This window comes from Anomalospiza imberbis, chromosome 4 (genome assembly GCF_031753505.1).
Source record: "Anomalospiza imberbis isolate Cuckoo-Finch-1a 21T00152 chromosome 4, ASM3175350v1, whole genome shotgun sequence".
Lineage (NCBI taxonomy): Eukaryota > Metazoa > Chordata > Aves > Passeriformes > Viduidae > Anomalospiza > Anomalospiza imberbis.
Window position 1 is genome coordinate 67677858 of NC_089684.1, and position 13962 is coordinate 67691819.

At 49.0% G+C, this 13962-nt stretch overlaps 1 protein-coding gene across 2 annotated transcripts; it reads left to right on the top strand.

Moving 5' to 3' along the window:
* The first annotated feature begins 754 nt into the window (after nt 1–754).
* Nucleotides 755–8994, top strand: THNSL2 (threonine synthase like 2). 2 transcript variants are annotated; one of them, XM_068188984.1, is made up of 9 exons: nt 755–1093; nt 1226–1450; nt 2095–2289; nt 2538–2690; nt 3369–3599; nt 4406–4554; nt 7202–7327; nt 8241–8380; nt 8503–8994. In XM_068188984.1, exons 2-9 carry the CDS (start codon nt 1228–1230, stop codon nt 8735–8737), a joined length of 1452 nt encoding a protein of 483 aa, XP_068045085.1. In that variant the 5' UTR covers nt 755–1093; nt 1226–1227; the 3' UTR covers nt 8738–8994. The 2 variants fall into 2 exon arrangements, with proteins under 2 accessions (XP_068045085.1, XP_068045086.1); XM_068188985.1 differs by having other exon boundaries at nt 758–893.
* Nucleotides 8995–13962: the final 4968 nt, after the last annotated feature.

Sequence of the window (13962 nt, forward strand, 5' to 3'; positions counted from 1 at the left end):
AGCAGCAAAGGGATGCACAGCCCTTCCCCGCAAAGAGGTGGATTTTTTTGAACAACCCCTCCCATGCCTCCTCTCTCCCCTGTGCCTCAGTTTCCCCGTTGATGTGACAGGGCTGTTGGGAGGCTGAGCAGAGCTGAGTTCCAGACTGATTGTGCTTGCAAGGGACTTCTGGGGTTTCCTGACCCAAATCCTCCTTTAAGCAGCTTCAATCTCAAATTTAAGTCCAAACTCACGGTTTAATCAGGTTTCTCCATGTTTCCCCACTCGAAGTAGGAATGTCTCCAGGGTTATACAAGAGACCACAAGGTCTCCATGCCCTGTGCCCGATCACTCTGAGGTTAAAAGCTGTCTCCTAATATTTAACCAGATTTCCCCCTAGCTGCAGCTCGCACTTGCTGCCCCTTGTCCCGACTCCTGGCACCGGCAGAAGCAGCTGAGCTCCGTCTCTCCCGCCTATTCCCATTCCCAGGCTTGCTGCGGGCCGTACTCTGCCGGCTGCGCCGCGGCAGCGGGAACACCGGCGGGCGGCAGCGGGAACAAGTTTTCCGTGAGCACAAGCGCAAAGGGTGGCCGGGCTGGAAGCGGTGGCCGCCGCTTCTCTGGGCACTTCCCCGCCGAGCGGAGCCGCGCTGAGGGGCTGCGGCGCTGCCCAGGGCCCTGAGGCGGGCGCAGCCGCGGGGCTGCGGGGGCAGGGGCACGCAAGGCCTGTGCCAGCAGCGCCGGCCGCCCGGCGGGGTCTGCGCCAGTCCGGAGGATTTAGCTCTGCCCTTCCTACGCCGCGTCAAATCCTGTCCTTAGTTTAACCCCTTTGAAGAAAACCAGCCTGCTCTGGAAACGCAGCGATTTCTTTTTTTTTAATTGAAAGCTCCAGCTTTTGCAAACAGCCCACAAAGGTTCATGACGTGCTTCTGCAGCGACTTCTGCGCCGCCAGGGCTTTTCCTCAGGCGGGAAGTGTCTCCCCGGGCAGGGTGGAGGGCAAGCGGGACAGGGAGGCTCCGACCCTGGCACAAATCCCAGGCAGCCTTTCCACCTCCTGCAGAATGCCGAGTGTCCTGCGCTGACTCCGGCTGCTCCAGCTTCCTGTGGGAGGAGGTGGTTTGTTCCCTGGGGAGCTCTGTGTGCCCACGGGGGAAGGTCTGGAGGGAGTTGTGTTGGGATGAGGGCCTGTTCCTGGTGCGGGGGTGCTTTGGGTTGCTGGCAGTGATTGCGGTGCCTCCCCAGCAGCCATGGAGTACGTCAGCACACGGGGAGGCACGAGGGCCGCGGACTTCGAGGGAGCCCTTTTCTCTGGCTATGCCCGCGATGGGGGCCTCTTCATGCCCCAGCACATCCCCTCGCTGGACAGGGACACCCTGCAAAGGTGGAGCAGCCTGTCCTACCCTGAGCTGGTGAAGGAGCTGTGCTCCCTCTTCGTCCCGGCCAGGCTGGTCCCACGGGACGCGCTCAACGGTGAGCTGAGCGGGGACGTGCGTGAGGGTTTGGGGGGTCTGCATGCATCTGCCTGCCTTTCCCCCATCCTCTTCACAGCCACCAAGAGAAGGAGCCTGCTGCACATTGCCTGCTCCTTTCTGTAGCCTGCTCTCCTGTGTCACCTTGCTGGCACTAGTGAAAAAGGTGTCCCCTGTGTAAAAGTTGGGGTTCTGGTGACAGCAACAAGCTGATATTGTGGCCCTGCTCACCGTGGGGCTCTCTCCAGGGCTTTCTGCTGCTTCACACTTGCCTTGACATGTGTTTTTTGTTTCTAACACTTATGAGCTATCTTTTCCACCAGAGGGCAGCTGCAACCTCTGTCTCAATGGCACGTTGGTTTAAAACTTGGGTTTCCTGTATTTTATGTTTTAATATAGTTTTCTGATTGTGTGGCATGTTCCATGGGATTATTTAGCACAGAGTTATCACATAGCATGAAGCTGGGCTGGTTCATTCCTAATAACCACAAATAACTTGCTGGATATCTGTCACTGCACCAGCAACTGAGAGCCTTTGCTTGTGCAGAAAGGTATCCAGGAGCACAAAGAGCACAGATGCAAGAAGCCATGGGTCGGAAAAACACTCCTTTAATTTAACAGACCATTTTACTATTTTCCCTCTAGAGCTGATCGACAGAGCCTTCAGCAGATTCAGGCACAAGAATGTCGTGCATCTGTCCAGGCTGAAAGATGGGCTGAACATTTTGGAGCTCTGGCATGGTGTTACGTATGCATTTAAGGACCTTTCCTTGTCCTGCACAGGACAGTTTTTACAGTATTTCTTGGAGAAAAAGAAGAAGCATGTCAATATTCTGGTGGGTGAGTATGACTCCTTGGAGGTAAGGTTCTCGGGCAGGCCTTTACCTTGAGAGCCATCATCCTACAGCCCTCCCCAAAGATGCCCCAGATGGTATTGTCTCATAATCTCCAGGCAATGCCAAGGTGACTGCTCTGGCCAAAACCATCTCATGGAGCATCTCTGTATCTTTTTCTTAAAGTGCAGTGATGCAGGTTTGATTGACACAGCAATTGTTTGCTTTTCTTGGTGCTTCCTCACTTTGAAACAGGGACTTCAGGGGACACAGGGAGCTCGGCCATCGAGAGCGTGAGAGGGCAGAAGAATGTGGACATCTTTGTTCTGCTGCCCAAGGGGTTCTGCACCCAGATACAGGAACTACAGATGACCACTGTCATTGAAGACAACGTCCACGTCTTTGCTGGTTGGCACTGCTGTTTGGACTGTCCACTTTATGGCTCTGCTGTGTCAAAACCTTGACCCTAAAAGTCTGAGGGGGCTGCTCAGTGGGGTTTGCAGCTTTAGCAACTGCAGCCAGCTGGGTCATTGCTATCACCATGCCCAGACATCTGGCTAACAGGAGACAACATCCCCAGGTTGACAACCAAGCAGTGGTTGGTTCAAGCCTCCATGCAGGTGGTTGGTGTTTGGCTGAACTAAATTCAGCGCCATTTTTTGTCATTAAAAGGATTTGGAGCCACCCCTTCCCTCTGTCCTCTTGCCTTCATGGGTGATCCACCTCCTACCACCATGCCATCCCTGTCGATTGGCATCACCACTGGGTGCTTGAGCTTCTTGAGTTCCCATGAACTCCTGTGCTCAGCCTGGTCTCACCTTGGCATCTCACAAGGGGATGCAGCATTTGCCTTCCTGGCGAGTTTCTATTTGGTAGAGGCAAGAGCCCAGAGTGCTGTGTCAGAAACCACCTGACATCCACAGGGTGCCACTCAGGCTCTGGTTCACACAGCCCCCAGGGCAGATGGGCAACTCCTGGCCACAGCAAACCCCAGGGCTTGAGACCAACCCTATTTCTGAGCAGAAGCACCTCATGCCTGATGCACTGCTGCTGGCAGATCTAATCTTTCCTTTCTCCTTTTGACAGCTCATGGGAACAGCGATGAAATCGATGAGCCAATCAAGGAACTGTTTGCTGATGTCGATTTTGCTGGAAAATACAACCTGATGAGTTTGAATTCTGTCAATTGGTCCAGGATTATGGTGCAGATTGCCCACTTCTTCTATGCTTACTTTCAGTGCACCCCATCCCTGGATACCACCCAGCTGCCAATGGTGGAAATTGTTGTGCCAACGGGAGGAGGAGGAAATATCACAGGTAAAGGGAAAAAGAGATGGGTTAGATAAGAGAGAGAGAATGCTCTGATCTATGGACCAAAAGCACTTTACAGATACTGGGTATTGCTGTTTATTAAAACACCCACTCTCTGGTAGGATTTCTTCAGAACCACTTATATTTTATTACTCATGTATGGTTATTACTCAATTTAGGTGTCACTGATGATTTGCAAGGTGCAGAAAAACCCAAACCACCCTTTGATGATGACTGTAACTATCTTGAGGGTGGGCACATTAGGAGAGGACAGAATGTGTTTGATGCAGAAAAGCGGGAAAATACTGTGGCTCTGATTTCTTAAGTGAGACATTAACAGAGGTGTGGAGTCCTGCCTGGTCCTCTCTGGTTTGCAAGGTAATGCATGGTCAGGAGAATCGCTTTTAATTGCATAATCTTGCCTTCTAAATGAGAGTCCTTGATTGCCTCAGTCCCAAAATAGGTGTAGAACTGCTCTTCCATCTGAGAGGCATAAGCTCAAAATCTTCATCTCACCTGTTTGCATGTCAGCTGCCTGAACTCTCTGTCCCCTGCCTATCCACCAGCAAAAGTGGAGATGAGCAAGGGTCTGTGTTCAATGGCAGGGGGAGCCTTGCATCCCTGGATTTTATAATCTGTACTCTACCAAACCACTGAAGTCAGATATCTCAGAGTCCACTAGGGAATATAATTTGTGTCTGCTTCTGAACTAGATGCTCAATAAATTTGTACAATGACTTCTTTGCTAAATCTCCTTCAAATGTTTCTTCATCAAGCACTTGTGCATTTTTTTTTTCACTTCTTTTCCCTAGCTGGCTGTATTGCCCAGAAAATGGGTCTCCCAATTCGACTTATTACTGTGGTGAACAGCAATGACATCATTCATAGGACTGTTCAACATGGAGATTTCTCACTGGCAGAGAGCGTGAAGGCTACGTTAGCATCAGCCATGGATATCCAGGTATGTAGTGAACTGGCCAAAATGCAAAAATAGAAGATATTGCTGGGGCTTTTTTTAATCTTGTACTCTGTTCTACCTGTAAAATTCTGCCACTCAATGATGCATTAGGAGGTGTGACTCATATTGACCATTTATGATACAGACTGCTGAGCTGAGATAGATCAAACTCCTCCCTCACTTTTCAGGGCTTGATTTTCTGATCTTTGTTGTTCAGTGCTGGGTTTCTGGGGATCGTTCTGTGCAAGCTTAGCAAGACAGGGACATTTCCACAACATGTGACAGCTAGAGAACTAAAAATGCCATCATGTCACAAGGGTTTTGTTGATGCTTCTGAAAGTTCCACAAAGAGCAAGAGGAAGGACTAGGAAGGAGGTAGAGAAGTCCAGAAGAAATGCCTTGTTCATGGCTGCCTGCAGCTTGCTCGGAGCAAAACAAGTCCCAGCAGGCAGGGAAAAGCCTTGGAAAGAAGAGTCATGGAGGTACAGAAACCAAACACCTGGAAGCACATAACTCCCCTTTCATTCCCATCCTGGGATCCCCAGGGATTGGATCTGCTTCCAAACAAGTGATCAAAGTGGGAAACCCTTGGTGTTGTATCTCAGTGGCCTTAAGCTACCTGGATTTTCCAAAAGCTGTTCAAACACACTGGGAGGACCTGGGAGTCTGGAGGGACTGCCATGCTTTGCAGTCACTAAGTCCCTATGCCCCTATCACCAGGCCGTGCTCTGCAGTTTGGCTTTCCTCCTGAGCCATGCACTTGTGGGGTTTCTCAGAGCTCCAGGGGTAACTGGGCTTCTCTCTCAGCCCATCTCCCTTCAGTAGCACTGGTCAGCAAGTGCCAGACTTTGGGATCTTGGGGGCAGAGTCAGGTGAGGAGATTTCTTGAGATTCCTTAGGAGCTGGATGAGTGAATCCCTCTGCACATTCCTCTCCATGGCTGCATGGGCTGCCATTGTTCAGCTCACATCTGAAGCATCCATGCAAATATTTCTGTAGCTAAAGAGAACATTTATTCTGGAGGGGAATTCAGGAGGTCTCTGGTTAGGACTTGTTTAAAGCAGGTTCAGCCTTCAGGTCAGGTGGGATTGCTCAGGGCTTCATCCATTTGGGCGCAGGAAACCTTCAAAGATGGAGAGTGCACAGCCTCTTTAGGTTGCTGCCTCTGCAGACTAAACTAAGGCAGAGAAAACTTTCCGGTTAGATGCTGCCTGAAGAGTTGAAGGTGAAGCAGAAAGTCTGGAGTGGATGAACCTTGCAAGGAGCAATCCCAGGACAATCCCAGCAGAGGCTGTGTCTTTGCAGCCAGGCAGGGGCTGTTCTTTGTCCCTGAGGTCAGGAAGAACCACAGAACTCGTATCCACACTCCAAAACTTTGTCCCCTCCATGACCTGGGCCCCAACCTTCTCCTGGAGAGCTCTGATGGTGTGGGACAGAAGCAAAACCCTTACTTAGATGGTGAGGCTGGTACTTGCACCAGTGCCCTGGCCCACTTCAACTTACTGGTGTCAACATAGTGTTCTGTAATGGAACCACAAGGCTGGTGGGAATGGAGGTTGAAGAGGAAATGTGGGAAGAATGTGGGAAGGATGTGGGAACAGCAGAAAGAAGGACAGGAGAAAGGGTGTCAGGATCAAAGTGTTGGAGGCACCTCCAGGAGCAGGTCATGGAAGTCCAGGCATGCTGACCTTCTTAGGACAGCCTAAGACAGGGGACAGCCTAGAGCAAAGGGCAGGCTACACCCAGACTAGACTGAAGATTAGAGGCTGGAGGCTCTGGGAGATGATGGTGGGAAGATGAGGAACAGAACTGAGCCCATAAGACACCCAGATAAGGACAAAAAAGGCTGAGTAAGTCCTGATGACTTGACAAGGTAGGACACGATGGAGTGACAAAAGGTCACGGGCATTGTCAGCTGCTAAAAGTTATGAAGAGTTTATCCAAACCCAACACTTGAGCCCAGGAGGTGAGATGAGGACTGTAAATTGGTGCCCTTGTCCTGTCTGTCCCTACAAGGTATCTCAGTCAAACCACCTGGATGAATATTTCTTGGTGCTTGTAAATGTGCAGGAGTGAGGCAGGGCAGAGAAATTGGTTTGGGACCCTCCTGTATAGTCTTGCACAGAGTTCTGCTGCAGTGTTGCAATGCTGATTGCTACACAGCCATATAGGCCAGTGGGGCCCTATATGTGCCCTATAAATTCATGGAGATTATCAGCCAGCCCTGCAGGGAGCTGGGTGTCTCATTAAGTCACGCAGGAGCTGGGTGACTCACAGCAGCATCTGCAACACTGAGTAAACAGCTGGATATTTCTGGTTCTCCAATACGCAATGTGTTATTAGCCTGGGCTCCTCACAGTGATGGTACAGATGTGGTCAAGCTGTTGATTCATCAGCCATCCCTTCATTTTCTGTTTTAATCTGATGGTCACTGTCAGACTGCTCTGACAGGTCAGAGGTTCAAAAGACATTGTGTTCCCAAAGACTGATCTTGGGATGTAGGCGAGCAAAGGGAAGACAAAAAGCCCACCCTGGCTTCCACCAAGAAAAACACAGTGGTAGGACCTCAGCCCTAATGAGACATCAGAGAATCCACAAGGATGCTTCACGCTCTGTTTGAATTTCCTCACCTCTTGCCTTGTTATCCCAGGAGCCTTACAACGTGGAGAGGATCCTCTGGCTGCTCTCGGGCTCTGACAGCTGCCTGATAAAAACTCTGATGGAGCAATTCAACATCTCAAAAAGGCTGAAGCTGCCAGAGGATTTGCACAGAAAAGTCAGTTCCTCATTCATACAACACTGTGCCTCTGTGTGTGTGTGTAAGATTATTGCTACCAGGTATTTCCAATTCATTTTCAGAATAAAAAAAAATCATAGTGGAGAGTATGCAACCAAAAATTTAAGTGTGACTCCAGAACAGATTTATATCAATGTGTGTGCATGCAGATATTAAAAACCCCTTTTTATTTTTTTTTTTAAGAATGCTCTCTCTTCTTCACAAAAGTAACTTAAAAAATACCTGCAGTTATTTAGGTAGCATATGAAATTGGCCTATCCTTGGCCATGCACTGAGGCATCTTACACTGGATGCTGGCACAAATTGGGTGTTTGGGAGTGGGTCTGCTGAATTTGGTGCAATTCAGCCTTGCTGTTACAGCAAAGGGGAGCACAAACACAAAGCAGAGAGAGATACAAAAGGAAACCAAACATTTGAGTTGTGAGAGGGCCAGGTACAAAATCCTGCTTTTTCCTGTCCAATTTGCGATGTGCTCTCCCTCAGAGAGCAGCCTTTGCCCAATGCCCACTCCTGCTTGTGCTGCAGAAAGATACTAAACAATTTTATTATTAAAAGCAAGAAGAGCTGTTACACTGAGGTGTACAAGTCCTCAGAAACTCCCTCAGAGTATGGAAATAGCAGTGCAGAGGTGAGGAGCTGAGTCCTGGCTCCTGCCCACCCACACTCAGCACCTGTGGACAGAAACCCCTTGCCCACTCTCCATCCTTGTGGTTTATTCCAGCAGTGCCTCATCCCAAGGCTGCATCAGCAACCCCTTTTCCTTCAGTCTCTGAAGGAACCCATCCTCCAGCCTCTCTATTTCCACATGCTTTGCTGAGTGTCTGTGGCACAAAGCCAGCTGGAAACACGTTGGGTGGTGGTGCCCTGTGCAAACTTCCCTGTTTCCCCACAGCTCTCAGAGACCCTGGGATCGTGCTCAGCCTCTGACCAGGACATTGTGGGAGCCATGCAGCGCTGCTGGGAGGAAAATCAGTACCTGCTGTGCCCCCACTCTGCCGTGGCTGCTCACTACCACTACTCACAGCCACACAGGTAGGGAGAGCCATGGTCAGGAGCATTAGGGATTGGACCATGACTATTCCCTTGCTCCTGCAGCATCTCCAGCCCCAGCTTGCTTACACTGTAAGTTTTCTTTGCTTGTCATTCCTTTCCAGCATCCCCCGGTGTTGCTTGGCTCCAGCCTCTGCAGCCAAATTTCAGGATGCCCTTCTCCGAGCTGGCCTGGTTCCCCAGATCCCCCCTGAAATCACTGCTCTGACAGCAATGGAGACCAGGTCCACTCCCCTGGAGCGGGGACAGGACTGGGTACAGGTGCTCCGGAGCCGGATTGAAGATGTGGCACAGCAGTGGGAGGCACAGACGGGTCAGTCGGTACCCCAGGGCAGGTAGTCACACAGACCTGACTACTGGGCACAGCTGGACATTCCCAGGGCTCATTCTCCACTCCCAGAAAAGCCCTGTCTTATGCTAGGAGTCTCCATGCAATGATTTATTAGCAAGAATTCACTTCCCTGTGTAACTGGACTATCTCATAACATTTTCAGTGAAGAGTTCAATTATATGGATAATTTCTTAACATTTTCAGCACAGAGCACTGCAATTGTATCCCTTTTTCCTAATAAATCTGAAAAAGTGATTAAAACTCTTGAGTAAACCTGGCTGTTCCATCATTACTGGCAGCTACAGAAAGCTGTCATAGCACTACCCACAGCTGCCTGCTTCTTGAGCATTATCCAGTGATTCTGGCTCTGTGCTGGGATGTTCAGCCCAGCAATCCCAATAGCACCCAAGATGCTCAATAGGAAACACATAAAAGAGTGGAGTGGATCTGCTTTACCCATCCCTGTAATTTAAGCAGTGCCAGGGATTGTTCCCAGGCATTGGAACTTGCTCTGTGATAGTCTTAAATAGCAGATTTCCAGTTAAAAATTTAGCAGTTTTCCCTGGACAAGTTTATCTTAAAGAGCTACTTTCCAGTGCTGTATCTCACAGCTTTTGGGTCCAAGTATGCTTCAGACTCTTCCCAGGCAACTTCCACTGTAGCAAGTAGGAAATGGGAAATTCCCTTTATCTTCTGCCTGAAACTTCAGGTCTTTCGATACCACGTTCTCATCATATACATATAAATACATAAATACCTTGTGTGGGAGCTGCCTCCACAAGTCATGCATCTGGCAGGAATCTCTTGTGCCTAAAAAAGGGGGAAGAAAAATAGAAATAATTATACCAGGGGGGAAAAATCCCCCTTTGCCATCAAAAAAAAATTCCCCCTTTGACATCAAAGGAAGTCCTGTAATGGGAGAATTAATTTGAAGGTTTAGTGGCATTTAACAGGCTAAAAGTAAATTCTGTGAAGTGATTCAGCTTGGGATGTTGCAGAATGTGCGGGAAGAGTGGGAAGCTTGGCCTGGGCTGCAAGCTGCCTTGCTGGCACCCGGGCAGCCTTTTCCTTGGCTCCCTCTGGTACAGCTGGCTCTGTGCCACCTCCTTCCATCCCACCGAAACCCTGCAGGAGAGGAGGGACCTGTGCCTCCTCCAGGGTGGAGGCTGAGGCTGCCCCATCCCAATTAACGGGGATGAGGGAAACAGCTTAGCTGAGAATGATAGAAAAACCACAGCACTTGGATGTTTTTGATGCTAACAGCTCTACTTGCATGGATTGAGCAGCTGGGAGGTGGGGTCCAGGAATGATGTTTCATGAGGCCATCATTCACCCTTCTTGAAGAGCCAAACCAGCAAAATACCTCTTATTTAAGCAGCACCTTGATCCTCACAAATAACCCTTCCCCAAAGCATGGGTTTGCACTGGGGGTGGTGCAGGACGTCTCTGGGGGTGGCAATAAGAAACTTCTTGATCCCTTTTGACCCCCATGATCAGCTTCCCTTTTCACTGATGCGGATGTTATGCTCATTGGACCCCACTGCCCTTAACAGCTGCCTCCCCAAATCTTGCTGTTCTCAGCCAGGCCCAGTTGCAATTTAGCCCTCAATCATATCTCAAGACACCCTGTGAGAGGGGAGAGGCCTGAAATTGCACCCAGTTCTGCACCCAAGTGACAGGTTGCAAACCTGGCTGGAAAGACCCCAGCCCCTCACTGGGGAGCACTGTGAAGGATGGGGTGAGTGGGGCTGGACTTGCAGCCTGCCAAAATCCTGGTGTGTTTTGCAAGCAGAAAGCGTGACGAATGCATTCCATACTCCCATCCCCTCAAGCAGTAAGATGAGTAAAGGGTCCAGCCTCATTGCAGGGTGAAAAGGTGTTTAATTCTCAACCATCCCTGAGGGTACCCTTCTAGGGTGAGGATGCTACGTCTCCCCCAGCCCAAATCAGACTTTTTTTAGGGTAGGACACTATGAAACACTCTCTGGGATTTCTGGAGTAGAAGAATAGCAGGAAAAGCCTGTTCCATGCCTGGAGCCAAGGCAGAGGAGCAAGACAGGCTTGGCTCGCAGGGGGTCTGTGCTCCCATAGAGGGCAATGCACAGCCACGTGTGCCAGCCTGGTGCCTGGGATGTGGGAATGAACCTGGCCCCATGGGTGTGCTTTGTCACACCACCTCCTCAGGGACCATGGCATCCATGGCCACTCTCACACTGAGAACTCCCACTCTGTCCCCAGAACTGGTGCTTGGGGCTCTGCTTGCTCATCCTTGGGTCTCTGGCTGAGAGGGAAGATCAGCCTGGTGTGGTGGAAAGATGGAAAATGGAGGGAGGAAAGTCACACAAAAAGTGGTCCTCACCTAACACTGATGGGTGGCTGCAGGCTCTGGCATCTTCACATGTTCCTGGGGTTAATGGTATTTTAGTCCTGCACCTTCCAGAGCTGATCACAAACCCAGGACAGGCTTGTCAAATAATTGATCTCATCCATCAACTGCTCTTGCTTTTTTTCTCCAGCAAAAATTCCAGTTTCAGGTCCCTGACCCCAAGCACGTCTGACAGGTCACCGAGGAGATAGTGAAGCCCACAAACCAGTGACCATACTCCATGGGAACACTGTGTTCCCCCACTGAGGGACATGGCTGGGACATGTTCCTAATTCCTACCTCAAGGAGAAAGTAATGTCTTGGGATGAAGATGCAGTGTGTTGAGACGGAGAAATAGGGTCATGGCTCAGCTGGAGTTTCTACTCAATAACTCACATGTACCAAAGCAACTTGCTGTCCTGAGCCAAACTCACTTGTAGTTGGCAGGTCCAACAAGGGATTGCGGTGCCTGTCCTGGTGTGGTTTGGGGTCTGTTGGACTACATATGGGGTCTGCCCACTAAGCCATCTGCCTCTGTGCCCCATGGGGACTTTATCTGCCAGCAGAGCCATGCTGTGGTTCAACACTCCAATCATTAAGAGTGCCATTAAGAGATCTATTCGCTAAAGGGGGACATGGAATGACGCTGACTGCTGCTCTGGTTGAGATAAAATTGAGAGGAATATAAAATCCCAAAGGAGCTGTGGGTGAGGAGTCTCTTTCCCATGAGCAGAGCAGTCCAGACTTCCGCCGTGCTTTGTCACAATGTCCATCCCCATCTTCCAGCTTGTGGCCACCCAATGAATTGATCTTTGAGCAATTACTCCACTGACTGGGCTGTCACGTCCTTCTACTCCATTTATGAGCTGGGAGGAGCCCACAACGTGGTGAATTATAAGCCAATGCTTTAAAACAGTGTTCTGAAGGTTTGGGAGCTGAATTATTATTTATAATGCCCCGGGGCCCCCATGTAATTTATGGACAGGTATGAAGACAAGTAGGCGCTCAGACATGGGGATGAGCCCAGTGTAAATGCTGAGATAGAAGAGTAGATAGATGGATGGATGAAGATAAGCTTCTTGGCCAAGAGAGCTGGAGATTGAAAAACTGGAGATGGAGAAGGTTGCTCAGACATCTGTGCTCTCCTAGGGTAATACCTACAGTCCCACTACTCTCACTCTGCAAAATGTCATCTCAAACGTGGTGCAAATAATTTGTTTACTCTTATTTTTTTTAATTTTTCCAAAGTGCAAGGAAAAAAAGTAAAAAGGAATTGCTTTGTTGTTGCAATTTGCTGCTAGGCATTCCTATGTGTGCTAATGATAAGTATTAATTAAATAGCTTTCTGTTGTCTTTTAAATGCAGTTCTTTCAGGCTGTAATTAAAAACAGACACCCAGCCCTTTCTGTCTGCATAGGAAGAGGCAGGTAGGCCTCTGGAGCTCTGCACTTCTTTCCTTGTAACAGGAGAGAAGTGGAAAATGAGGCAAAACCAGTTTCCATTGAAAACTCACTACCCTGTGCATGTCCTTCACAGGGAAGGCAACCAGCTCAGGAAATTAAAGGAATGTGACTTCCAAGATCTCAGCCCTGCAATCAAAGTAAGTTTATTTGCCCTTAAGATCTTTCAGCTTCATACATTTAAAAGGCAGAGGAGATCACTTTGTTTGATCTCTGGGCTACACAGGCTGCTGAACATCCTCCTGATTTGTTCATCATGCCCAGAAGAAACTTGTTGTCTTGTGAACGTTTTAATCTGAGTAGCTGGAGATATGACTCCATCCCTCTCACTTGTTTCTTGCTTTCCTCAGCTTTTTTCACTCTTGCTGTGGAAAACCAGACACTGCTGTAAATCCCCATCCCTGTGGTGCTCCTCTGGTCATTTTTAGTCTCCCAACTCAGGGCATGCTGTTCAGGGAAACTGGAGCTCCCACCAGCCCTACTACCCTCTCCCTTTCCCAGCTTAAAATAGATTAAAGCCCTCTAGAAATGCAAATGAAATGTCAGATGATCATGTGATGGAAAGCAACCACCAAATAAAATTTTCCATTTGCCCACAACACTGAATGACACCATAGCCCAATCTTTTTCTGCCCTTAAAGGCAACTGGGCTTCACTTACCTAAAATGCTGTTGTTAATCAATAAATCAATGGAAAGACAATGGCTGTCTCCTGTGCAGCTTAAGAGAGTGGTGGGGGAAGATGCAGCTCACTCAGAGGATGCCTTGGTCAGAGATGGCTCATGAGAGAAAAGTTTCTGTGTTCAACAGCTGCATATACAATTTTTTTTTTTGGTGAATGAAAACATTTAATTATGCATTTGAGTAATTTATAACCTGAGATGTGTAGAATTTGTGTAATAAATACACAGAGAATATAAGACAGACACATTGTCTGTGAGGGGATCCTCGATTTGGGGTACTGCAGCACTTTGGTCACCCAGGGTGATGCTCCTCTGCCTTGATAACTTCTCACACAGTTCATAGAACAGCCACAGCCTTTTTGGGGTCCTATCAACCCAAGGCTGGATTTGCTATGGGTTTTTCTGTCTAATCCAGCCCCATGGCTATGTCTGTCTTGTGATTTTGATGCAGCTGGGCAGGTACGCACATGGAGTTGGGAACACCAGAAGTGGTCTGGGACACTGCAGACTCCTTCCCTGGTGAGGGGAGCACGGGATTGGGAGCATCTTTGGGGCAGTTGGTGGCAGCAGCAACAGAAGTGGCTCAGAAGGGATTTTTCCTCAATTATTTGTGTTTTAGAAATGAGAAAGGGGGAGAAATGGGATGGAAAAAGCAGGAAAATAAGTAAGCATTCAGAAATTAAATACTTAATTAAAAAGGAGTTTGAATTTGTTTGAACTGAATCA